The sequence below is a fragment of the Pan troglodytes genome, chromosome 1 (assembly GCF_028858775.2).
Source record: "Pan troglodytes isolate AG18354 chromosome 1, NHGRI_mPanTro3-v2.0_pri, whole genome shotgun sequence".
Classification (NCBI taxonomy): Eukaryota; Metazoa; Chordata; class Mammalia; order Primates; family Hominidae; genus Pan; species Pan troglodytes.
In genome coordinates this window covers 167,446,675-167,472,143 of record NC_072398.2, presented here as the reverse complement: position 1 = coordinate 167,472,143, position 25,469 = coordinate 167,446,675, and the positions used below count along the sequence as shown (strand labels likewise).

Below are 25,469 nucleotides of genomic sequence, written 5' to 3'. Positions count from 1 at the left end.
GATATTGATCATTTGTTTTCTCTCCTGTTAGACTGTTATATCTACCTTTCCCTTTCCCTTTCTTTTCTTTTCTTTTTTTTAACTTTCAACTTTGTTGCTTATAGACAGTAAAGAGTTAGGACTTGCTTTAAAAAAAAAATCTAGCCTTATAATATTCTCTACCTTTTTCACTGATGTCTTTACTGCACTTAAACTTGATGTAATTATCTGGTTGGGGCTACCATTTAGATAGTTGTTTTCTATTTGTCCCATCTGTTTTTGTTCCTTTGTTCTTTTTTACCTGCCTTCTTTTGAATTAACATTATTTTTAAATATATCATTTCAATTCCTCTATTTGTTTTTTAGGTATGCCTCTTTGCATTTTCAGAGGTTACTCTGGGGATTACAATATGCCTTTTTAACATACCACAGTCTATCTAGAGTTATAATAATACAGTACTACTTCATGTAAAAGAGAAGAATCTTGCAACATTATAGTCAACTCCCTCTACACTTTGTGCCACTGGTATCATATATATTATGTCTACATATAACCCCATAATAGTGTTTAATTTTTGCTTTAAACATTCTCACCTTTTTAAGAAGTTGCAAGCAAAAAATATATAGATGCTCCTTGACTTACAAAAGGATTATGTTACAACAAACCCATTGTAAATTGAAAATGTTAGTTGAAAATGCATTTCACACATTTAACCTACTGAACATCACAGCTTAAACATGTTGAGAACTCTTAAATTAACTTATAGTTGGGTAAATCATCTAACCCAAAATCTCTTTTAAAATAAAGTGTTGAATATCTCATGTAATTTATTGAATATCGTGCTGAAAGTAAAGAAAAGAATGGTTGTATGGGTACTTAAAGTAGTTTCTACTGAATGCATATTGCTTTCACACTATTATGAAGTCAAAAAATTCTAAATTAAATAGACAGGTGAGAGCCACCACGCTCAGCCAAAAAGGCTCTATTATACCTTCCTCTATTAGACTTTACTGACTTTTACAAGCAGGAAAGAATTGCATTTAAATTTCATATTTTTCTTATATCAAGTACTAAAAATTTCACCAATCTTCTTTTAAAATGCAGGACACTTTATTTATAAAAGAAATTATATAACTTTGAATATCTACTATAATTCAAAGGATGTTTATTTAATGGTTAACTTTTACTTGGCCTGACACATCATTCCACCCACCTACTTCTTTATAATCAACCCACAAAATAAAAATCATTGTACCTGGCAGTAGCATCAAAATGATTACAGCATATAGGCACAGTAAAGATCCAGAATATGTTTATATTCATTTTCCCTTATCTTGGAAAAAATATAGCACATTTTAAAGTTCTCTCAGAAAACTCTCAGACTATAAATACAGCAGCAGAATGGCCCCCACTGTTACTGTTACGAATAGTTTTTCTACAACACTAATGCTATTCCAACTTTATAGCTTTAGTTCAGTCATAGCTTGGAACAGAATAAAGTTAACTCTGGTAGAGAGTATCTTTGGCTGAATTAGCATGATGATGTACACTAATTAGAAAGACTAAGCAAATGGTACTTTTTAAAGGAAGCTTTATAAAGAAAAGGTAGAAGAAGAAAAAAGGTCTAGAATGGGATTTGATTACTTACAGCAAGAGTTACTAAAAAGACATGTATCTGTCTACATAGAATGAAATCTTTCCAAAGTAGCAACTTTATCATTCAATTAATAAATACTTATTGAGCAATTATTTTATCAATGAGGACACTGAGTAACAATCTAAGGAGCACACAGCGGGTTAACAGACTCAAGATTCAAATCCTGGTTTGTCTTACTCCAAAGTCCATGATTTTTCCACTTCAAATCTTTAAAAAGTGAAGGTTTCAACCTAGATAGAGAAATGACTGTGCCACTAATTTCAGAATGTACACAGAAAGAGGAGCATGATTGGAAGGGAAGATGATTAGCCTAATGAAACCAACAGCAGCATTTATCTAATTCATCTGTTTCCTCCAAAGGATCAAAGAGAAGGCACAGAAAGCTACACTTAGGGAGGACTTAAGATAGGTAATCTCTAAATCCTTTTAAAAAACATTTTAAGTAGTACATACTAAATGAATAAATGTAATACTAATGAATAATGGATACTAATGAAAAAATGTAAGCTGTGCAAGTTATAAAACATTAGAAAATAAGCACCCATAAACTCACCACATAATTTAAGAACTAGATCATTACCAATATGACTGGGTATACATGCATCTACTTGCTTCCCCCAAAAGGCATCTATTAAACTGTATTTATCATTTCTCTGCCTTTTAACAATAATCTTATCATATACATATATAACCATAAGTAGCTTATTTTTGCGTGTTCTTAAGTTTTATAAGGATAACAAATGTAGTCTCATACAAATTGGTTATTTCACTCATTATGTTAAGATTCATCCATCCGCTCTATTGTCACTGAACATTTGCTGTTTCTTATTTATTTTAGATTCATTTGGACCATATATATTTTAACAACTACTCATTGTTGTATTGAAGTTTTTTCCGCTCAAGGTTCTAAGAAATTAGAAAAAAGACAGATCACACCCTCCCATAAGTTATATTACACATTTAGTCTTCCAAATACATACCAAATAGTCACCATTTCAACATCACTTAAAAATGAATCCACCTTCATATGTAACTTGCCAAGATAACTATTTGCACCACTCATTTATGACCTCACCAGTAACCACATTAAAAAAAAAAAACACTTAATTTACTAACAATGATGGAGATTCTCTACTAACATGCCATTATGTTTTATGCATTACTTAACTGTTGATTTAGTCTTAAATCACTTTGCTAAAACTTAGAAAATTAGCAAAGTAATTGCTAGTTTCACATATATATTAGCTATATATGTGAGATGTTAACCTCAACTTTAAGGTTGTGTATTTATTACCAGAATATACTTATCTAAAAGCCTAATATAACATCTTGTGTGCGTATGTTAGGAAGACAGTTGTCAAAAAGGTCCACTTTTAGGCCTGACACAGTGGCTAACTCCTATAGTCCCAGCACATTGGGAGGCTGAGGTGGAAGGATCACTTAAGCCCAGGACTTCAAGACCAGGCTGGGCAACACAGGGAGACACTGTCTTTACAAAATAAAAAAATTAGGCATGGTGGCGTGTGGGAGCCCAGGAGGTAGAGGCTGCAGTGAGCTGTGATCACAGCACTGCACTCCAGCCTGGGCAACAGAGCCAGACTCTGCCTCAAAAAAAGAAAAAAAAAGTTCCACTTTTCATAGTTTTTTGGTTCCCCACTCCTATACACAGATACACACAGTTCAGGAGGTATTACCACTTGTTTGGCAAATACACCTCTGTTTTCACTGTATTCTTAGGGATTCTGTGTGTGTGATTGTGTGACATTATCTTTGCAGCTTTGTTTATTTGAGAACTGGATGATTTTTCTAATGCAAGAGTAGGGAGACAAATCTCTTTGCTTAATTCTGGGGAAAGGAAAACCTCCTCAATAATCCATAACTTTTAAGGGCATCAGTAAAACATGCATTTATTGGCAGCTGTGTTGAACACCCTATTAGGTGATGGGTTTCTTTATCTGTAAAGATAATAGCAGCCCCCATCCCCTAAAGTATTTTAGGATTCAATGAAAAAACGTAGATAAATTGATTAACACAGCACCCACATTGTAATTCAAGATTCAATAAATATAGGTTATCATTTCTGTACAGCTTTCCCCTTTCATGTCAATTCCTATTTGATACAAAAATTTCCCCAGCTGTGTTACTTTGCATTTTACTTAATCCTGAAATAAACTAAGGAACAGGTTACACTAGAGGGGGTACCTAAATCAACCTGAGGACAAGGACGGCCAAGGAGAAATTACAGGTGTTTGATATCCACCCCACTCCCCCAACCTTTAATGGCTTTTTTAAGTTTCTATAGGGTAGCAACTATTTTATGCATCTCAATATAGGATGGATGAAGGATATGAAAAACAGATGAATATTATCTAGCACAATGCCTATTCCCACTATGGTCATTCTCAATAATCAGATTATTGGTCATAGATGGGAATTTAGAGATCATGCAGTACAAACTTATTTGTGTAAGTAAAAAAAACGAAGCTCAGGGTCGATAAGTGACTTGCCCAACAGTGAAAGAGTCTTATCTGGTATCCAGGTATCTAGACCCACTCAGTCCATGAGTTCTCCCACGGGTTTACACGAACGCGCCACATTAATGAAGGCAAGGGACTGACAAACTACGAAGGCGTGTTTTTATCTACTCTGTCCCATCCTGTGTGTCAACCTTATTTATGTTATTTCAAGTTAGACATCACCTAAATACAGCCCACAGTTTACGAAATCTGTCAAAAGCATCGTAGAAACAGAAAGCGAAGGAGGACTATCGTATGAGTACCTCTGGAGGAGACGTAGAGTTGAGGGTACCAAGCGAAGAGAACTGTCTGTGGACAGAGGAGACAAGCTCATACTCCGAAAAAATAGGAAAACGAGAAAGGCTATTGGGCCACATAATGTCTTCTCTTCTTGCAGAGGGCCCCCAAAACAGCAATACCTGGGGAGGAGATACCTACGGCATTCTGAGATTCGGGAAAGCACCACTGCCGCTGAATAAAATGAACCCAGCAACTTCCGAAAACAGAAAATCCGCCAAAGGAAACGCCAAGGCATGAAAAGCGCGCGCTGGACGTTGCGTCAAGCCCACCGCGGCCGGGCGGAAACATCCTCCCCGCGACGAAAGATCCGGGTGTGCGCGAGCAAAGGAGCGGGCGGGGAGTCTAGGCCCAGGACAGCACCTATTTCCTGCTGGTGTAACAGAGCACCTTCTCTCACTACTCTGGCCATACCACCCCCGCGATAGAGGAGCAACACAGCTGTCTCTGTGCGCTCTGGATCAGCGCTTCCTAGATTTCTAGCCGGATCGTTTGGAGAAGGGCTCTGCATCTTATTTCCGGTGGCGGTGAGGTGCAGTTGCCATGGTGATTAGAGAAAGGCCGAGATCTGCCCAGCTGCGGTGAGAGGAACGCTGAATCGCCGAAGAGAATTGGCTGCGCTTCCTTGTTTGTGAGCTAGAATTAGGTAGCAAACAGCTCGCTGTCTCTGTCTCTTCGCTCCCTCTGTCCCTCTCTGTGCAGCTGCTTCTCCTTCCTCTGCTTTGTCTACTTCTCTGTCATAAACATTTGGTCCATGTATGTACCTAAAATGTACATGTAAATGCGGTTTTATTTCCAGAGGAATACAAAAATAGAGAGATGGTGCCCGAGATTACCTGTGACGGTATTTCACTGTGTAGGGACGGTGACTGGATGGCTTTCTGTTTTCACTTGGCCCTGTAGAAGCCTTAGGCGCTTGTTAACAGTTTATTTTTCTTGCTATTGTGTGGCTGGTTATTTATGGAGCCGTTTGCTGCAATGTACTCTCTAGGCCCCTGTCTCAGTCTCGGGCCGGAGTTTTAAGGAAGGGAGGTTTCCAAGCCTGCGGGGGGTGCAATTATATGTTTATTTAAGCTTTAGTTTGGTTTCTCGTCACAGAAAGGAAAAGAATAAAATTCTGGCACATTTCTGCCTTGGGATTTCCATGTGAGGGAGTTGCCTTGTTTGGAAAGAATATTTGAGGACGATCCTAAAATATACTTATATTTTAAAATTGCTTATTGCAAAGTGAAATTCATTCTCCCTTACTTCTTGAAACAGTTTTCTTTCACATTTGTGAGGAGATGCATGCACACATATGTGTTTAGAACTCTGATGCTTAATTATAGTATTACCAATTTGCAGTAACCAGACTGTGACACCACATCCCTGTGGGGTCCTTCTAAATCTGGTGTAATATGAAAGTGTCAGGCAGGCGGCCTGCGTATTATAAATAGGGTACTTCATCCATGATAAGCAATTATTATCTTTCTTTCCCAAGTGTAAATGATCTATATAATTCGAAAAGGTGCAAGTGATTTAGGCCTCCTGAGTAGGAATGCAATGAGTCCTGAAGGGGACCCTACCTGTGTCATCTTATTATTGAACTTGAAATATTCAATTTATTAGGTTGGAGATCTATTTTTAGAAGTCAAAGCTGGGTAGAGTAATATTGGAAGCTGTTAGACCACCAGTAGAATCTAATACCCCATAGTAACCATTGTTCAGTACTATATCCACATTAACAAAGAAGAAACTGTTCGTGAAATACTGCTAGCTGGGTGACATCGCTACCCCTCAATTTCCTCATCTGTAAAACGGACAAAAAAATACCTGACCACTGTAATAGGGATAAGACAAGATGTATGACAGTTCTTTAAGCTCTTATGTACAGAGGTGCTATATAAACCCCAAATATTGTTATAAATAAAGGAACACAGTAAAACTATGATAATGCTATAAGACTTTTAAAATATAGCTATTTGAAATGTGGGGCTGCATTATTGAGATGTTAATGAAATGATCTTGTTGATCCTGCTGTGGAAGATGGGTGTCAACTACCACTCATATCCCGATTCTCATTCTGGAGTTTCTCATTATCTGCAGTTTATTTAGCACTTACTACGTGTCAAGCAGTATTGTATATGCTTCACATGTATTAACTGATTTGCTCCTCTTAAAAACCTGATGAAGACTGTCATCTGACTTTTGTATTTTGAGAGAATAGATGTGTGCTTTTCCTTTGTTCAGTGATTCTTCTTTTGTATATATCTTTGTTCTTTTGGCTATTATCACATATTTGAACAATTATATATATACATATGTATATATCTAAAATTAGAAATTAACTGCCAAGGGCTTATTCTTGTTTAATATATAATACGTCCATATACAACTATAATATTCGTCTTTTACTTCCACATATAAAACTTTTAATATCTTGATCTTTTCATATATGTTATAAATTTTCTTCTACGTATAAAATCTTGATTCTCCTCCCTGTATTTGAAAGACATGGTGACATTTGTGTTTTAGTGACTCACATTGACAAACACATTTTTAAATTATTTTCCAATAGAATGGCGATCAGTCCACGAAGCGATGCAACTTTCTCCAGTCAGAAGTCAACACGTTCAGAGAGTCCTCGAACAAAGAAATTTCCACTAACTGAAGAGGAAATATTTTATATGAATTGTAGAGCTGCCTACTTAACTGTCTTCAAAAGCAGCTTGGAAAACATTATTTCTAAAGATCAACTTTACTTAGGTAAATTTTTAAAATTTGTAAATCTTTCACCTTTTTGTTGAAAGTTAATAAATAGGTCCGAAAGACTGAAATTAGAATTACCTTGTTGAATCATCCCAGTTTCTTAGTGAAGCTTGAGCAATGGAACTACAGTAAGCTATTATGTCATATTATATAGTTACATATTCTAGGAACTAAAAAATAAAACTTTCAATGTTTATACAAACTAGATGGGTAATTGAAAGCTTCTATCAATTACTACTTGCTTAAGATACTTTTAATTCTCATTTTGGTGCTTTAAGATTTATCATAATAAAATTAAAACACTTTTGGCCTCTTAAGTCACTAGCCTGAATTTGACCCATACTGAGGAAAGTGTAAAGGATGTGTAAAAATGGGTGGAATGTCTGAAAAAGTGAAGTACTGAGAGATAAGTGAACTTTTAAAAGAGAATTGAGTTGGGGTTTTTTTATTTCTTATTTTTATTTTTTGTTTTGTCTTTTATTGCTTCTGTCCTTTATCACATTTAAAAATTCCTCTCATTACAAAGGTCCCCAAAACCACCAAATTTGGTTCTTTCCAGGAGTATCAAATGATTTGGACATCTTTAGTCATAAGAGAGTAGTAAACAACAGTACTAGATAACACTGACTACTCATGTCAGTTTCATCAAGGCTAATAACTTTATGGGTAGAGAAACTGAGTTATTTTGCCAATTTTATAATGAATTTTCTTAAACCAAAACCCTGACATATTTTTGCAGCAGTGTCTTGAGTTTGTATCCAATAAGATCTATTTGAGGAAATGTATTTTGAGGAATACAAGAATTGACAAGATTAAAATTTATTTGATGTCTAAATAAAATACATTATTTGTAAAGTAGTTTAAATGCAAATGCACATGACTGACTTTTAAAGTCATGTTTAATTTTGATTTACATAATTTTAAAATTACTAAAATGCTCTATTTTGAATTTTAAGTATTTGTGTTTAATTCATATACATTAAATGTTTAGGCAGACATCCAATATTTTTTTTTTTTTTTTGAGACGGAGTCTTGCTCTGTCTTCCAGGCTGGAGTGCAGTGGCGCGATCTCGATTCACTGCAGCCTCTGCCTCCTGGGTTCCAGCGATTCTCCTGCCTCAGCCTTCTGGGTAGCTGGGATTACAGTTGCACGCCACCATGCCTGGCTAATTTTTGTATTTTTAGTAGAGACGGGGTTTTGCCATGTTGGCCAGGCTTGTCTCAAGCTCCTGACCTCAGGTGATCCGCCTGCCTCGGCCTCCCAAAGTGCTGGCATTATAGGCGTGAGCCACCACGCCTGGCCAATAAATTAAAATTACTTCTACTTTGCCATTATTTCTAAAATATCCGAGTTTTTTTTTGTTACAGTTTTGAAAATATACTAAGAGAAGGAATCTGCTAAGTTTAAAAGTTTAACATGCCTTCCACTACTATGGCATTTAGTTTGGAATCAATGTGTATGTATTACTAAGGTGCTATCAATCTTATGAAATTATCTGGGAGGATAACTATGCAGTGTTTGTCTCTTCAGTGTTATATACACTTTTGGTTTTAGGGTGGAATACTCTCTTAACGTTGTAATAATTGATTTTAGATAAACTATTTTTTAAAAAGGAGTAACATGAACCAGAGCTGCTGCTTCTTGCTACACCTTTCATCTATATCCTTCTGCCACTTATACATATAACATGTGCATTTCCATTTTAAGGTCAGAGACAGCAGTAGCATTACTATAGCTTTAAGTTCCTTTTTTGTCAATTTATAAATAATACAGGCATTATAGATGCATGTCAGAACTTTAAAGTAAACCCTGGCAAAAGATCCATATCATGGTGTCAAAATTTAATCATCTACAGCTACGTGATATTTTTACTATCATCAAACTTAATCATTAGATCCAGCTAATTCTAAACCTAGAGATTAAAGTTAGTAGGAAATAGATTGTATCAATTTCTTAGCTATGGGGACATCTGCTTACTGAGTACATGTTTTGGCATAATTAATTTTATTCTGAGAAAGTTGTTCTTTTCTAATTACCAGTACATTTTTTAAAACAGTATTGTCTTTGTTACTAAAGATAGCAGCAAGCATATGCTAAGCTACCACTTGTGAGAAAAAGTTACATAACTTTTTTCTCAAAACTGAACAGAAGATATAATTTTCTTTCATGTGGACTTCAAATGCTGGCAAGGATGTGGAGAAAAGGGAACCCTCTTACACTGTTGGTAGGAATGTATATTAGTACAGCCACTGTGGAGAACAGTTTGGAGGCTTCTCAAAAAACTAAAAATACAGCTACCATAGGATCTAGCATCCTACTGCTTGGTATATATCCAAAAGGAAATCAGCATATTGAAGAGATATCTGCACTCCCATGTTTACTGCAGCACTATTCACAATAGCCCAAATTTGGAAGCAACGTAAGAGTTCATCAATAGATGAATGGATAAAAATTTAAAAAGTGGTACATATACACAGTGGAGTACCATTCAGCCATAAAAAAGAATGAGATCCTGTCATTTGCAACAACATGGATAGAACTGGAGGTCATCATGTTAAGTGAAATAAGCCTGGCACAGAAAGGCAAACATCACACATTCTTTCTTATCTGTGGGAGCTAAAAATTAAAACAATTGAACTCACGGAGATAGAGAGTAAAATGATGGTTACCAGAGGCTGAGAAAGGTAGTGGGGGTAGGGGGAGAAAATAGAAAATAGAAAAATAGAAAGAATAAGACCTAGTATTTAGCTAGCACAACAGGGTGACAGTAGTAAAAAAAATAATTTAAGTGTACATTTTAAAATAATTAGATATAATTGGATTGTTCGAAACAAAGGATAAATGCTTGAGGCAACAGATACCCTATTTACCCTGATGTAATTATTGCATACCTGTATCAAAAAATCTCATATTATACACCTACTATGTACCTCCAAAAATTAAGGATTTAAAAAAAAGAACCTTAGAAAAAAGGCACTTTAGGCTTAACAATAAGGAAGAAATTTTGCAGGAAATTTTATATAATATTCATTGTCATAAAAATAATTTAGTAGTTGTGTAAATGCGTTCTGTATATGTACCATGATTCAGTTAACCACTCCTTGATTCTTTGAACATTGTTTCCTTTATTATTAGTAGCAGTAGTGTAGCAATATGATAAACATCTTTGCACACTAAGCCTTTTTAAAATAAAAATATTTTAGAGGCAAAAAAAAAATTACAACTTCATTTACATCTACTTGTATTCCCAGCTTTTAAAGGGTAGGAGCTGGCTGGGGTTGGAATCCTAAAACACATATTGCCATTTCTTTGATTCTGTGAACAGCTGAATTAAGGAATAGTTCATTTACACACTAGGCAAAATACTTACTTACCTGTTGTTGCTAGGGCAGCATGGTAATCAGGGCTTTTGTCGACATCCAAAATAAAACTGTGGGAATAAAAACATTTATATTATCTCCAATGCAATGAATTTCCACAAGGCCTTTATAGGTATATGGAAGATGGCGGTTACCACAACTACAACTTCTGTTAGCTCTGAAAGTCACTGGCATAATCTAGAGGAGAAGAGAATTTTATTTATGGATTTTTAATATGTTACAACCCATGAGTTATGGCCATAGATAGCAATTTTACACTCAGATGTAGACTTCCTATTTAGATTATAAAATTTCTTGCCAGGCGCGGTGGCTCATGCCTATAATCCCAGCACTTTGGGAGGCCGAGACGTGCGGATCACCTGAGGTCGGGAGTTTGAGACCAGCCTGACCAACATGGAGAAACCACGTCTCTACTAAAAATACAAAATTAGCTGGGCGTGGTGGTGCATGCCTGTAATCCCAGCTACTCGGGAGGCTGAGGCAGGAGAATCGCTTGAACCCGGGAGGCAGAGGTTGCAGTGAGCCGAGATTACACCATTGCACTCCAGCCTGGGCAATAAGAGCAAAACTCCATCTCAAAAAATAATAATAATAATAAAAATAAAATAAAATTTCTTTTTTTGAGATGCAGTCTTCCTCTGTCACCCAGGCTGGAGCACAGTGGCTCAATCTCCGCTCACTGCAGTCTCCGCCTCCCAGGTTCAAGCGATTCTCCTGCCTCAGCCTCCCGAGTAGCTGGGATTACAGGCGCAGGCCACCAGGCCCGGCTAATTTTTGTATTTTTAGTAGAGACAGGGTTTCACCATGTTGGCCAGGCTGGTTTTGAACTCCTGACCACAGGTGACCTGCCCACCTCGGCCACCCAAAGTATAATTGTAAACCCAAATTACAGGTGTGAGCCACCACGCCAGTCTAGGATATAAAATTTCTTTGGAACTAAAAAGTTTGTATTGATGAACAAAAATCACCCTATACTATACTTGTGCACAATAATGTTCAATATAACTGACTCACTTATATCTGTATTTATTACCCTGATCTGGTTTCTATTTCCATGAGGATATTTCTTTAGTGAAATTGTTTTATACTTACTGGTCCTTATTACATTAAATTGTACAATATCCAGATTATCATTTTTTGATGCTGATTGGTGATGCCCAGATCTTGTGAATTTCTATAAAGATAGTTGGAACTATCCAATATAAGATTTTGTAATAGAATTTGGCAGTACAATTCAGGACAATTGTATCTTTTAAAATTATGTTAATTCCTTCTGTGGTGCTTAGGAAATTTATCATTGGTTCATTTTAGAAAATGTTATATTTCAGTATGCAGAGATTTATTTGCAAATTACCAAGTTACTTCTATTCAACTGTTCAAAATATCTGCAGTTGCTTTAACCATTTTATTTTAGAGTGATATGACATACATAAATATACAAAGCTTTTCTCACATGTACTTCTTTGCTCTTCATAGATAGAAGGATATGGTTAAAAATGAAGAGTAGTTTGACCATAGCATCTCTATAATAATCTTCTCTCACAGTATATTGACATTCTCGATTTTTAGCAGGACCATACCTGCAAAGGGATACTTTATGTGCATATATTTGACGTTTGGAACATGATTAATGTTTTTGAAAGCTTAGTACCTAGCAAAGATGAACATTTTAGATATCGTGCCTTATTGACATTGGTGTTCTTAAATGAATGATTTTCTCATTTCATTAAGATATTTGTTTTTTAAATTCACACATTGTATGTATTTATGGGGTACGATTTGACATTTCAATACATTTATATGTTGTGTAATGATCAAATCAAGGTAGTTAGTATATCCGTCGCTGCATGCATTTATCTTTTCTTTGTGGTGAGACCATTCAAAAGCCTCCCTTCTAGCTATTTTGTAATATACAGTACCTTAATGCTAACTATAGTCACCATACTGTGCAATAGAATAGCAGAACCTATTTCCCACTATCTGATTGTAACTTTGTACCCATTGACCAACCTCTCCCCATCCTCCCCTACCCCCAGAGTACTTAGATAGTACTTAAGTTCCCCTTCCCAGTCTCTGGTAACCACTGATCTATTCTCTACTTCTAGGATATTAACTTTTTTTTTAAGATTCCACACAAGTGAGATATGCTGTATTTGTCTTCAGCGTCTAGCTTATTTCACTTAACATGTTGTCCTCCAGGTTCATCCATGTTGTTGCAGATGACAGGATTTCCTCCTTCTTTATGGCTGAATAGTCATTAAGGTATTTATTTAGCCAGAAAAAGTACTAATTTATACTTTTTGTGTTATCCTTTTGTCCCCCAAACAATTAAGTGGATGGTTGTTTTTAATCTTGTATTTCCTTTAGAAGCTTTTAGAAGCTCTTAAGTAATCAGATATTGTTAGTTATTTAAACCATGTAGGTTGAGAACCAAACTGTCAGAATAAGGAAAATCTATTTAATTCTGGTATTAATAATTAAAGAATGTTTAGGTGGTGGCATAAATATTTTTGTTTTTCAAAGTCAGGCCTATCTTGGTATCACTAGATAAATCAACACCAAAGTAATGTACTGGTATATGTATAGTGTTTTTTAAATATCATAATACATAATGATTTGAAGAAAAAAATGCGCTTAAGTACAAATTCCAGGTGTTACAATCACAAGTAATACTTGTCTTGTTGGGCAGCTCTTCAGCATGCAGGAAGAAATCCATCCCAAAAGACCATTAATAAGTATTGGACTCCTCAAACTGCCAAACTGAATTTTGATGATTTTTGTATAATTTTAAGGAAGGAAAAACCTACTTCAAAAGCAGAACTACTAAAATCATTTAAGCAATTAGATGTAAATGATGATGGCTGTATTTTACACACTGACCTTTATAAATTTCTAACAAAGGTAAGATCTGTAAAACTGTTTTGTAATGTGCATATTTTCTAAAACAGCTTGGAATCTAGCTTTGACTACCAAGGTCCACATTAAAAATAAGTATTTCATTGAGAGGTTAAATGAATTACTTACATGTTATTTATAAAGTACTTAGGAATCCTTCTGGATGAAATGTTCTTTGTAAATAAATGATAAAGTATGAAATCGAGCTTACGTTACCATCCCCTTGTTCTCCTATTTAATTGGTTCCTGTCCAGAACTCTTTGAAAATCAGTGATAGTTCCATATGTGATAAGTAAAAGGAAAACCAAATATAAATGGGATTAGGAATGCATTCTGTTTTTTGATACAATGTTAGAAAATATCATTCCCCTAAACTCAATAGCAGTTATAACTGACTCTATACTATTCAGTTGTTAGTTACTATTTAGTAAACTGAAATTCAGCACACTTTCACAAAATTTAATAAAATTGTGAAATTTATATAGCCACCTCATTCTTTCTTTATATATAATACTCATGATTTATAATGAAGCAATACATTCAGACTTACTTGTGGAAAAGATTAAAATGTGCTTCCACTATCCCCATGAATAACAAAGGAGTAATCATGTTGCTTTAAAATAAATCTTGTTTTTTTTTTTTTCAGAGAGGTGAGAAGATGACTCGAGAAGAAGTAAATGCCATAATAAATTTGGCTGATGTAAATGATGATGGCAAATTTGACTACATCAAGGTACATAAGCTCACATTGATGTAAATTTACATACTGTGTTGGAAAAGTGTTTTTATTTTTCCCCAGCTTTATTAAGGTATAATTGACATTACAGTGTACATGCAATGTTTTGATATATGTATACATTGTGAAACAATTAAATCAGTTAACATGTCAACTAATTAACATGTCAGCAAATTATTTTTAAAGGGATGCATCTTTTTAATATTGGCAATGACATCCTTAAATATTGTGCATGAAATTTAATTTTTCCAGTTCCATAATTGCAATCTGATGACTACATTAAAAATAATATAACCAAGTTAAAAAACATATGTGCTCACACACACAGACAGATACACACATAAACATAGAGACTCTACTCAGAAATGTACCTTTTCTGGGGTGGAAGAATCATAAAAATTATTTTGAACAAATGCAAGCCTACACATCTTGTAAAAAAAAAATAATAAATCACCTCTCCTTGTGTAACATTTTATTTTCACTCAGAGTATGAACTCCTCATTGAATCACGGCTACATTTCACTAGGTCACTTGAGGCTGGTCAATCTGATTCAAAAAAATAAAATGCGTAACCATCAATAGGAAATATATTCCATCTATCAGTCTATTCCTTGCCTACTAATGTGCATTTGCTTTCTCCTCTTCCCCAATGTATGATTGAATGTTTTACCCACTGGACTTTTTTTTTCCTGTAGTTTTGTAAATTATATATGACAACCAACGAGCAATGTCTCAAGACTACACTAGAAAAACTAGAGGTTGACAGTAAATTGATGCGTCACCAGTTTGGAAACCACATCAAAGGGTCCCCTGAAAGGGACCCATCACCAGTACCAAAACCATCACCTAAAATCACAAGAAAAACTGATCCAGAAACATTCTTAAATAAAGGTATTTACTTTTAACACTAAGAATTTCTTGATCAGAAATGAAGAGTCATATTCAGATAAATTTTTCCTTCCATTTCAGCTTATCAGTGATAAAACAAATGAGAATCTAACTTTTGTTAGCTACTATTTCTAGACTCTTTTAGCTGTAAAAATCTATTGAAGTAAAATTTTATTATGGAACTTGACTTAGCTATGCTCATTATATTTTATTAAAACTAAAATTTCAGACTGAAAGGTGACATATTGAAATAAGAATTCTATTAGAAGCCCATAAATTAGGGATCATTAAAGCCTGATAAATATAAAACTTCTGACTTTATTTCAATAGGGAGAACAAAGAGAGTCAAAGTAATACAGTAGATCTTTTATACTGCACTGTGTTTGGAAAAAACTCCTACTGACAGCTTTTCATAATGTGAGACCAAATAATCATTACTTGTTGCAGGTGACACCAGGAGTTCTTTACTGTCAGCAACCAGGAAGTTCAAAACATCTGTTTCCTTCACAGTTACCATGGGGCCTAATGGTAACCGAAACTCAAAGTTAACGGAGCCAAATTTAATAAAGGTATAGTATTTTAAGTTAACAGATGACTTTTTCTGAAAAAAATTTGACATTAAGTTTATTAATAACTGTGCAGTGTCTACAGGGAACCAGTAAAGTTTGTGAAGTAATTTGAGGTTTTTCTGTGTAATTTCTACCTGTAAGCTAGTGTAATACTTTTAAATTAAAAATGATGAATATTATTATAAGGTCTTCAGTTTGAAAATGGTAACACTCAAGTTTTATAACCTGATGAGTAGATTATCAAGTTATATACTTTGGGAAGCAAATTTTTTGTTGTGTTTAACAAATATTCACCATAGGTGTTTCGTATAAATAAATCATTCATTCAATTTCGATTCCTGTGAGAGAATGACAACAAAGTCACTTTGCTAAGTCAATATTTGTAGAGTGTTAATATTGATCTTCTTTCTTTGTTTTCCCTTTCTAGACTCAACCTTTACTAGTTTTCTTTCAACAGAAAATAATAGCTACAGAAATATAAAACATTAACTGGAAACTGCTAGGATACATTAAAAATGTGCACCTAGAGACCTCTGTAAAAGGGGAAAAAATGGTTATGACCACATACTATAACTGCTGTTAGAAAACTGAACTGATTGTTCTCAAGAGCCACATTTTTGTTTCAAATAACAACTCTGTATTTGTTATTGAACTCTGAAGTCCCTTATATCTTTAAATTGCTAGAGAGTGACATTTGTTCTATATTAAAATTTTAAAACATTATCTCCAAGGAATTTTGTTCAGACTGTTTAGGAATCTATACAACCTAAGCAATTTGGTGTGCATGTCCAACATGTTCATACACAATATTTAGTGTTCCAACAATATTACTTTCCACCAATGGAACCTTTTTGTATTTTGCAACTAAATTAATTATTAATAAAATTAACTTAGTTAAATAATTATGGTTTACCTGATTCAAAAGCACAAATAAATGTAATTTTAGCCACTGTAAAGAGAGATATAAATAAATATTAATGTGGATTATGTTAAGTTATAGTAAGACTTTGTGTCATTAGTTGGGCTCATACCAATATAATTTTTAAAATTTAGTTCAATTCAACAAATATTCACTAAGCATGTAATGTGTGCCAGTTATTTTGCTTAGTGTAAAATATGAGCTTGAATTTAAAAATATAAATTTTCATTTGACTATTAACAGTATACCAAGGACTACCTTGGTATATGCTACACTATAGCATAGTATTTATTCATTCATTTATTCAACAAATATTTATTGAATGACTACTGTGTGCCAGTGTTCTAGATGTTGATTAGATTAGTGATCTAGAGTTTTGGGTAGAGATCTACCTGGGCTTGAATCTTAGCTTTATCACTTAATAACTGTGTGACCTTGGGTGAATTTGTCAGCAGCCCTTCAGAGTTTCAGTTTTCTTACCCGTAAATAGGGAGTAATTATATTTAGTGTGCTTTGGAAAGATTTAAATCGTATGTAAACATATGTAAAGCATTTAGCACAATGCCAAGGACATTAATAAAGAATAGTGTTAATAATGTTAATACTATTTATTATATACAAAGGACATTAATAAATACTAGTATTAATATTATTATAGAACTAAGAAATAACTGGATGCTTGTATGGGAACGACATGATGAAAGTATAGTTTAAGAAAAGTTAATCTACTGTTGTGTTATATATAGAGACCTCAGAGACACCATCTAAGAGGCTGATAGAGTTTTCCAAATATAAAGTGATGATAACTTGGCCTAGGATAGTACTTAATGTAATAAGGTAGGGGCAGGTGTAATAGAAAAATGCCAAAAGTAGTCTGTAAGTCATAACAATTATTTAACAAAGAGACTACAGTTTTGTATGTAAGTCAAGAGCAGGGAATGGTGTGGATGATAATTGGGAATTAGGTAAAAGGTACTAAGATAATTTAACGATTAAAAGAAAAGGGCATACTGTCAACTTTTTAATACTGTGAGTTTCATATAAAATGTAATGTCTTTTGGAAATAATTGATAGCTCTGTATATCTTACCTTTTAATATCCTGTTTCTGATCTTGATATTGCCCACTGTTGCTTGCTATCTATTTCTTAGATGAGCTGAAATTATTATTTTTTTAAGTAAGTGACCCTTTTGTTATTCAGCAGCATTCAGTTCTTTGTTTACATTTTTCTTTTCTTTATTTATTTATGCATTTTTTTTAAGACAAGAGTTTCACTCTGTCACCCAGGCTGGAATGCAGGTGGGATCTTGGCTCACTGCAACCTCCACCTTCCAGGTTCAAGTGATTCTCCTCCCTCAGCTACCCAAGTAGCTGGCATTACAGGTGCATGCCACCATGCCTGGATAATTTTTGTGTTTTTAGTGGAGACGAGGTTTCACCATGTTGGCCAGGCTGGTCTCGAGCTCCTGACCTCAAGTGATCCATCTGCCTTGGCCCCCCAAAGTGCTGGGATTACAGATGTGAGCCACCACGCCTGGCCACATTTTTCTTTAAGTCTTGTTTCTTCCTGGAGGGTTTTCTGGAAAAACAGAGAACCTGCTAGACAAATTCTAAAAGAACTGTAATACTTGAAGTTTTCTTTTTTTATTTCATAAATTTCATATATTCCTGAGGTTTTATAAGCATTCTGAAAAGTACTTGGTTGTGAATGTACAGAATAAATTACTGAAAGGATTGTTAAATTAATTTTCCAGATACTTTAAATTTATTTTAAACAAGTTTGGGTATCTCAACTTCATGTGGAACAGAAAAGTATGGAATTGGGACAGAGAAGGAGGGACTTTTCAGAAATTAGAAAATTGTTGTGATAGATAAGCATAAGCCATGTTTTAAACCATAAAACCACACAATTGGTAAAGGACTTGAATTACAAAAGGAAAATAAGATCCTTACAGGTACTATACGCATATTACTTTCTATTGGCCATACTTAGTTACTGCATTATTATTCTTTTTAAAATCCCGAATTCTATCCATTTACTTAGGTTCTGTGATGGTCAAGGAATGTCAGGAATTTTCCTTTCAGAGAGGAATAGCTTCACCTTCCTTGCTAAGACCAGTCATGTCTAGAATTAGAGTAAGCCCCAAACTATCAGTTGTAAACTCCAGAGATGCAATACTTCCTATATTCAGATTCTTAGAGTATGCCTACATTTATGTTTTATACATATATAGTACAACATATGCACACACATCACACACATGTTGTACAACCTATATATTATAAATGTCAAAACATATATAGCATCTACATTGTATACCATTTATATGTTATATGTATGTCTATATATGGCAATACAAATAAAAACATTTGAAATTCCAAATGGTTCATTATCTGTTTTTTGTGAAAGCTCCAGATAATAATTTTCTTATAAGTTTCTCACATTTTCAAAATGTTGATCAATTCAACCTGTCAATTAGATTTCAGGCCACATCAATTTTACCCTTCATAAATTATCTATTTAACCTTTTATTTTTAAGTATGTATAGTTTACAATTATTTAATAACAAAAAGTGCAACAACTGGTTACCTACCTGTCTTATCATACCCCAAAGCAAATAGCTTCCTAATAAGTATGTGACATAGGAAATCTTTATAAAAAGCAGTAGTGATGATAATGATAGTGATGAGTTCCTCCTCTCACTAAATCTATGGCAGATCTACTGCTTAATAATTCTTTCTCACTGAAAATTTTAATAATACAGAATTTGTATGTTAAAACAAATCATTTTCATTCACTACAGTGTTCCAAGAAAAATGTGACTATACTGATGTATTTGTTTTCATAACAAGAATTTTTTGCTTTAGTATTTGTACTTTTGTACTTTTCAGCATTTCGTTATATATTATGAATGAAAATAAGTAAAATTTGTATATGACAAATAAAGGAAATAACAGTTCAGTTTGCACTTATATGAATTTACCTGAATTGGTAGAATACAGCACCACCTCATGCCCTATATAAGAATTACAAGCTATTATTTTATTTCTGCTTTATAATGTCAAAAAATTATATCATACATGGAATTTCTTACTCTTATTCTAAAATTATTTTCAAAACTCAACCTTCTTTCATTTTTCTCTTAATACTCAAACTGTCAGCTTAATCTATAATCCTTTCAAACTGATTTATTTGAATGAGCCAGCCAATTTGTCAGTAATTTTTTCTTGTAGTTCATAACATTTTAGTCTAGGTCCTAGAGAAAAAGCTTTGTATGATTGAAAGTCTATTTGTTTGAAAGGGTATTTTTTTTTATTTTTATTTTTTTTTTGAGATGGAGTCTCACTGTATTGCCCAGGCTGGAGTGCAGTGGCACCATCTTGGCTCACTGCAACCACCGCCTACCGGGTTCAAGTGATTCTCCTGCCTCAGCCTCCCGAGTAGCTGGGGCTACAGGTGTGCACCACCACGCCTGGCTAATTTTTGTAGTTTTAGTAGAGACAGGGTTTCACCATATTGGCCAGGCGGTCTCGAACTTCTGACCTCGTGATCTGCCCACCTCGGCCTCCCAAAGTGCTGGGGATTACAGGCGTGAGCCACCGCACCCAGCCTTGAAAAGAAGTTTTAAGTTGAATAAGCATTGTATGTTTAATAACTCTGGCAGATCTTAAGTTGAATGTTTCCTTTTGAACAGTAGGAGCTATAAGTTCTCCTAGTGAAGTTATTTAAAATTCAGATTGATCTGTATATTACACTGAAGTTTGGTTGATATAAATAATGTGGTATTTGTCTTACTTTAATAACTGTTGTTCTACCATTTTCCAGCTATATTAATCCATATTTAATGTTATAGTATGTAGTTTGGCTGTCTTTCCGAAGAAACTCACAAATTCTCTTCTATTATAGCATTATTTTCTAGACATGGTACTTAGGAAAGACTTATAATAAAAATGTTTAACTTGTTCCCCAGTTAAATTTTATAAAGCCATGTCCTGTTAATCTGTGGCACTGCCCCAGAGGTAGCATCAGCACATTGAAAAATTCTTCCGAAATCTTTGAGTTTCCTAAATGGCACAAATTATGTTTACTACCAGTGTACCAGGCAAAGTACATTATCTTTTAAAGTTTAATTTAACCATTTTTTTAAAGCTGGGGGTAGGGCTGCTGTGCTGATGATTACAGTACAAATTTAAGAAATTTTGCAGCTACTAAATTCTACATTTTTAAAGTAAGAAAACCGAATAATTAAGTTTATCTTAACCCTTAAATGTATGGAATCCCGATTGATAATGCCTTACCATACTTTATTGTAATGATATATTCATAAAGTTTATTTTAAAAACTGGCTTAAAAAATCACTGCAGATATTTAAATGTGAAATAGAACAGAACTTAGAATATAACTTACACACTGGAGAGAAAGTAAGGAGACCTAGCTTTTGGTTCTAGTTCTGCAGTCAATTGAGAACTATAGCTGTTCACATATATCACTTTATTTTTCAGACTTTTTTGTCAATCAAAAGAGAAGTCTGGACTAGACTGCTTTTTAGATTTCTTCTACTTTTATAAGTCTGTAATTCTAAAGTATTATCCTTTACCATTCCAAATAGGTAAATATAAAAAATATAAAATATATTGGATGAAATTCCATCTGATGCTATAATCAAAACTGATTGAAAGCATTTAAATGTTTTCCATTTAATGTCAGAATCATAATTCAAACTGTCTCAAAGTGTAACTTGTCTAAATGCTGTATAACATTTCTTTCATTTCTATTCTTTAGCAGTCATCACCATCCAAGGTCATGTTGATTATATTAAGGGCAATTGGGTCTGAGGTAATGCCAGCATCTGTTGTTAGTCCGTATGTATATGCCCATCCAAGAGATTTACAGGGAAGCTAAATGAAAGTCTGTGTATCATTACTCATCATTAATAGTTGAACTTGGGCCAGGCGCAGTGGCTCACACCTGTAATCCCAGCACTTTGGGAGGCCGAGGTGGGCGGATCACTTGAGGTCAGGAGTTTGAGACCAGCCTGGCCAACATAGTGAAACCCCGTCTCTACTAAAATACAAAAAATTAGCTGGATGTGGTGGCAGGCCCCTGTAATCCCAGCTACTCGGGAGGCTGAGGCAGGAGAATTGCTTAAACCTGGGAGGTGGAGGTGGCAGTGGGCCGAGATGGCGCCACTGCACTCCAGCCTGGGTGACAGAGTGAGACTCCATCTCAAAAAAAAAAAAAAAAAAAGTTGAACTTCAACTTCTGCCACAAGCCCAAGTTTGAACCTCATTGTATCACAGATAATAAAAAATTTGAATTCGTACCCTGAGTACATTTTCTTTTAGAAACATGGTCTAAATGTAGAGGCCAAATGTCTTGGACTCTAGACCTAATATTGCTACAAACTCCTTATAAAACTCTGAACCCATATAATCTCTGGCTACCTCAATTTTTCTGTTTATTAAAATGACTTAATTCATATCTACCCCATACTGCCTCATAGTGATGTTGTTGAAATATTATATATAATGACTTCTTTCTGTCATGGGCAATATACTTAACAAGATAAATTTCAGTAAGTTAAGGTCACATCTTAATTTCTTAGAATTAAAAATACACATATCTTGTATACCCAAAAGGTGTGACAGTGCAGGTGATTAATGACTGACTGAAAGCTTGAGTATAGTTCAGTTTATAATGATAAAATCTTAAAATGCAGTTTAAGAAGAAATTTCCAAAGAAAAGATAAAGATAAAAATAGAAAACTTGTATAAATTGAGAAATAACCAAAATGAAAATAAAAGGAAATAGAGAAAATACATTCATTAACACTCACAGAGTGGTTAATATCTAAAATAGTCAAAAGAATTTATTAAAATATGTAAGAAAAATGCTAAGTCTGCAACAGAGTTATGAGAATAGGAGAATGGGTAATTTATACAAAATAAAAAAATAAACACATGAGGGAAATGTTCAGCCTTGGTATTAATAATCAGAGAAATTCAAATTAATGCAAAAGTTACTACAATACCATTTTTACTATCAAATACTTGAGGCATATACAAATATATGGAATACCATAATGAATGCTTTATGTACCCACACCTTGCTTATGAAATCATCCCACATCACCCAATTTTTTTCACAATAAAACAATACTAACCAAATAATGGTAAAATTATTACATTATATACCATTGGTGGTATTGTAAAATTGGCAGTACTGTTTTATAAAGCAGTATGGGAACACATGTCAATAGCTTTAAAAATATACATACATTTTTGCCTAGAAGTTCTCAAGGAAATTATTCATCAGAAGAAAAGCATTTAGACAAAACAGTATTCTATTAATATTGTGATAAGAAATTAGAAATGACCTAAATGTCTAACATTTTAGAAATAGTTAACTAAATAATGGTATACCAACTCAATGTTTTTGTTTTTGTTTTTGTTTTGAAACGGAGTTTTGCCGTGTTACCCAGGCTGGAGTACAGTGGCACGATCTCAGCTCACTGCAACCTCCGCCTCCCGGTTTCAAGGAATTCTCCTACCTCAGCCTCCTGAGGCTGGGATTACAGGTGCCCACCACAACACCCGGCTAATTTTTGTATTTTTAGTAGAGATGGGGTTTCACCATGTTGGCCAGGCTGGTCTTGAACTCCTGACCTCAGGTGATCCACCCACCTTGGCCTCCCAAAGTGCTGGGATTCCAGGATTGAGCCACCATGCCCAGCCCCAACACAATTTTTAATCATAGAACCATTTAAATTGAAATTTTGAATATTGCATAGCAAAATGGTTTTTCCTGTGGTAAAATATACAAAACATAAAATGTACCATTTTACTCATTTTTAGGTATACAGTTCTGTATCACTAAGTACATTCACACTGTTGTACAACCATCAATACCACCACCATACATCTCCAGGACTTTTTCATCTGGAACTCTATTCATTAAACAATGACTCCCCATTTCCCCCTCCCCACAGCCCCTGGCAACCACCATTCTACTTTCTGTCTCTCTGAATTTGAAGTGGTCAAATTCACTTATACCTCATATAAGTGGAATCATACAATATTTGTCCTTTTGTGTCTGGCTGATTTCACTTAGCATAATGTCTTCAAGACTCATTCATGTATAGCATGTGCCAGAATTTTACTCCTTTTTAAGATTGAATAATATTCCCTTGTATGTATTTACCATGTTTTGTTTATCTATTTTTCTGTCAATTGACAGTAGGGTTGTTTCTACCTTTTGGCTATTGTAAGCAGTAATGCTATGAACATTGGCATACATACCTGTTTGAGTCCCTGCTTTTAATTCTTCTGGTTCTATACCTAGAAGCTGGAATTGCTAGAGCATATAGAATTCTAGATTTGCTTTTTTGAGAAATTACCATACTGTTATTCACAATGCTTCACCATTTTATGCATTTTATGTTCCTATCAACAGTGCACAAGGGTTCCAATTTCTCCACATACCAACACTTGTCGTTTTCTGTTTTTTTGATAATAGGTATCCTAATGGGTGTAAGGTGGTATCTCATTGAGGTTATGATTTGTCTTTCCTTAATGATTAGTGATGTTGAGCATCTCTTCATTTGCTTATTGGCCTTCTATATATCTTCTTTAGAGAGGTGATCATTTGATGATTCCTTTGCCCATTTAAAAAATCTGGTGGTTTGTTTTGTTGTTGTTGAATTGTAGGAGTTCTTTATATGCTCTATATATTAATCCCTTTTTGGATATGTGATTTGCAAATAATTTCTCCCATTTCATGAATTGCCTTTTCATTCTGTTGGTAGTGTCCTTTGATGCACAAAAGTTTTTAATTTTGATGAATTCCAATTTATTTGATTGTTGCTTGTGCTTTTGTTGTCATATCCGAGAAACCATTGCCAGATCCAGCGTCAGCTTTCCCCCTATGTTTTCTTCTTAGAGTTTTATAATTTTAGCATATTTAGGTCTTCAGGTTGAGTTAATTTTTATGTGTTGCATAAGATAAGAGCCCAAATTTATTCTTTTGCAGATGGATATTCAGTTTTCCCAGCCTCATTTGTTGAAAAGACTGTCCTTGCCCTCAATGAATGATCTTGGCACCCTTTTTGAAAATCATTAGACCATATAGGCAAGGATTTATTTCTGGGCTATCCATTCTATTCTATTGTTCTGTATGTCTGTTTTCATGCTAGTACCACACCCTTTTGATTACTGTATCTTTGTAGTAAGTTTTGAAATCAGAAAGTCTGAGCCCTCTAGCTTTATTCATTTTCAACAGCAAAATATTTTGGATATAAAATTAATTTTTAAAAGCAGAACATAAAGCAGTGTTTATTAAAATGTAAAAAATAGGTTTCTACATAAGGTCAGTATTAGAAAGGATTACATGAAAATCTAAGTAGGGCATTAGAATTATAGAGATTTTTAATAAAATATGAAAATAATTGTGACATGAAATAGAAAAATGAGATGTAAGTATGTTAGGATAATTTAGTCTTCTTTTAAAAATGTGAGCATGAAACCGATCTCAATGTAAATTATTTTTGCCTTTGCAGTGCCATAATAAATCTTTCTATAATGAATTAGAAAACATTTATGATGTTATTGTTATACAGCTAGCATACACCTTTTCAGTAGTTATCAATATTATTAAAGCCTTGAACTTATTATTTAAATATTCTTACCTACATTTCAGGTAGGCTTGTAATAAAGTGAAAAGCATTTTTGCACATAGCTATGGTAATGACACAATTTTCTCGTAACTTTAAAAAAGAATCTTCTACTTTGTGTCCAAGATGCCATTTTCAAGTTTTATTCTTTTCTTTTTTTCTTTTTTCTTTTCTTTTTTTTTTTTTTGAGACAGAGTCTCACCCTGTCTCCCAGG

General features: G+C 34.2%; 2 protein-coding genes and 1 non-coding gene across 19 annotated transcripts in view; 1 reads left to right on the top strand and 2 right to left on the bottom strand.

Moving 5' to 3' along the window:
* ITGB3BP (integrin subunit beta 3 binding protein) overlaps window positions 1-4,778 on the bottom strand; it is an 82,391-nt gene extending 77,613 nt beyond the window's left edge. For 4 of the 16 annotated variants that reach the window (XR_010153716.1, XM_009459770.5, XM_063801187.1 and 1 more), the window contains exon 1: window positions 4,592-4,733. Coding sequence is in view for 14 of the 16 variants with exons in the window: in XM_009459770.5 (XP_009458045.2) it covers window positions 4,592-4,596 (5 nt within the window). In the remaining 2 variants the exon portion in view is untranslated. Of the gene's footprint in view, window positions 1-4,416 lie in introns of all 16 variants that reach the window. The other 12 variants (XM_063801181.1, XM_063801185.1, XM_063801176.1 and 9 more) reach the window with 8 other exon arrangements.
* A 2-nt stretch (window positions 4,779-4,780) lies between these two features.
* EFCAB7 (EF-hand calcium binding domain 7) overlaps window positions 4,781-25,469 on the top strand; it is a 49,601-nt gene continuing 28,912 nt past the window's right edge. Inside the window, exons 1-6 of one of the 2 annotated variants that reach the window (XM_063801147.1) lie at window positions 4,781-5,096; window positions 7,008-7,195; window positions 13,269-13,480; window positions 14,121-14,207; window positions 14,906-15,101; window positions 15,546-15,667. In XM_063801147.1, coding sequence (XP_063657217.1) covers window positions 7,009-7,195; window positions 13,269-13,480; window positions 14,121-14,207; window positions 14,906-15,101; window positions 15,546-15,667 — 804 coding nt within the window. In that variant the 5' untranslated portion in view covers window positions 4,781-5,096; window position 7,008. The remainder of the gene's footprint in view (window positions 5,097-7,007; window positions 7,196-13,268; window positions 13,481-14,120; window positions 14,208-14,905; window positions 15,102-15,545; window positions 15,668-25,469) is intronic. The other variant, XM_009459734.5, reaches the window with a different exon arrangement.
* Window positions 18,156-18,215, bottom strand: LOC112207104 (U7 small nuclear RNA). Its single transcript, XR_002941575.1, has one exon. It is a non-coding gene; the product is annotated as a U7 small nuclear RNA (small nuclear RNA).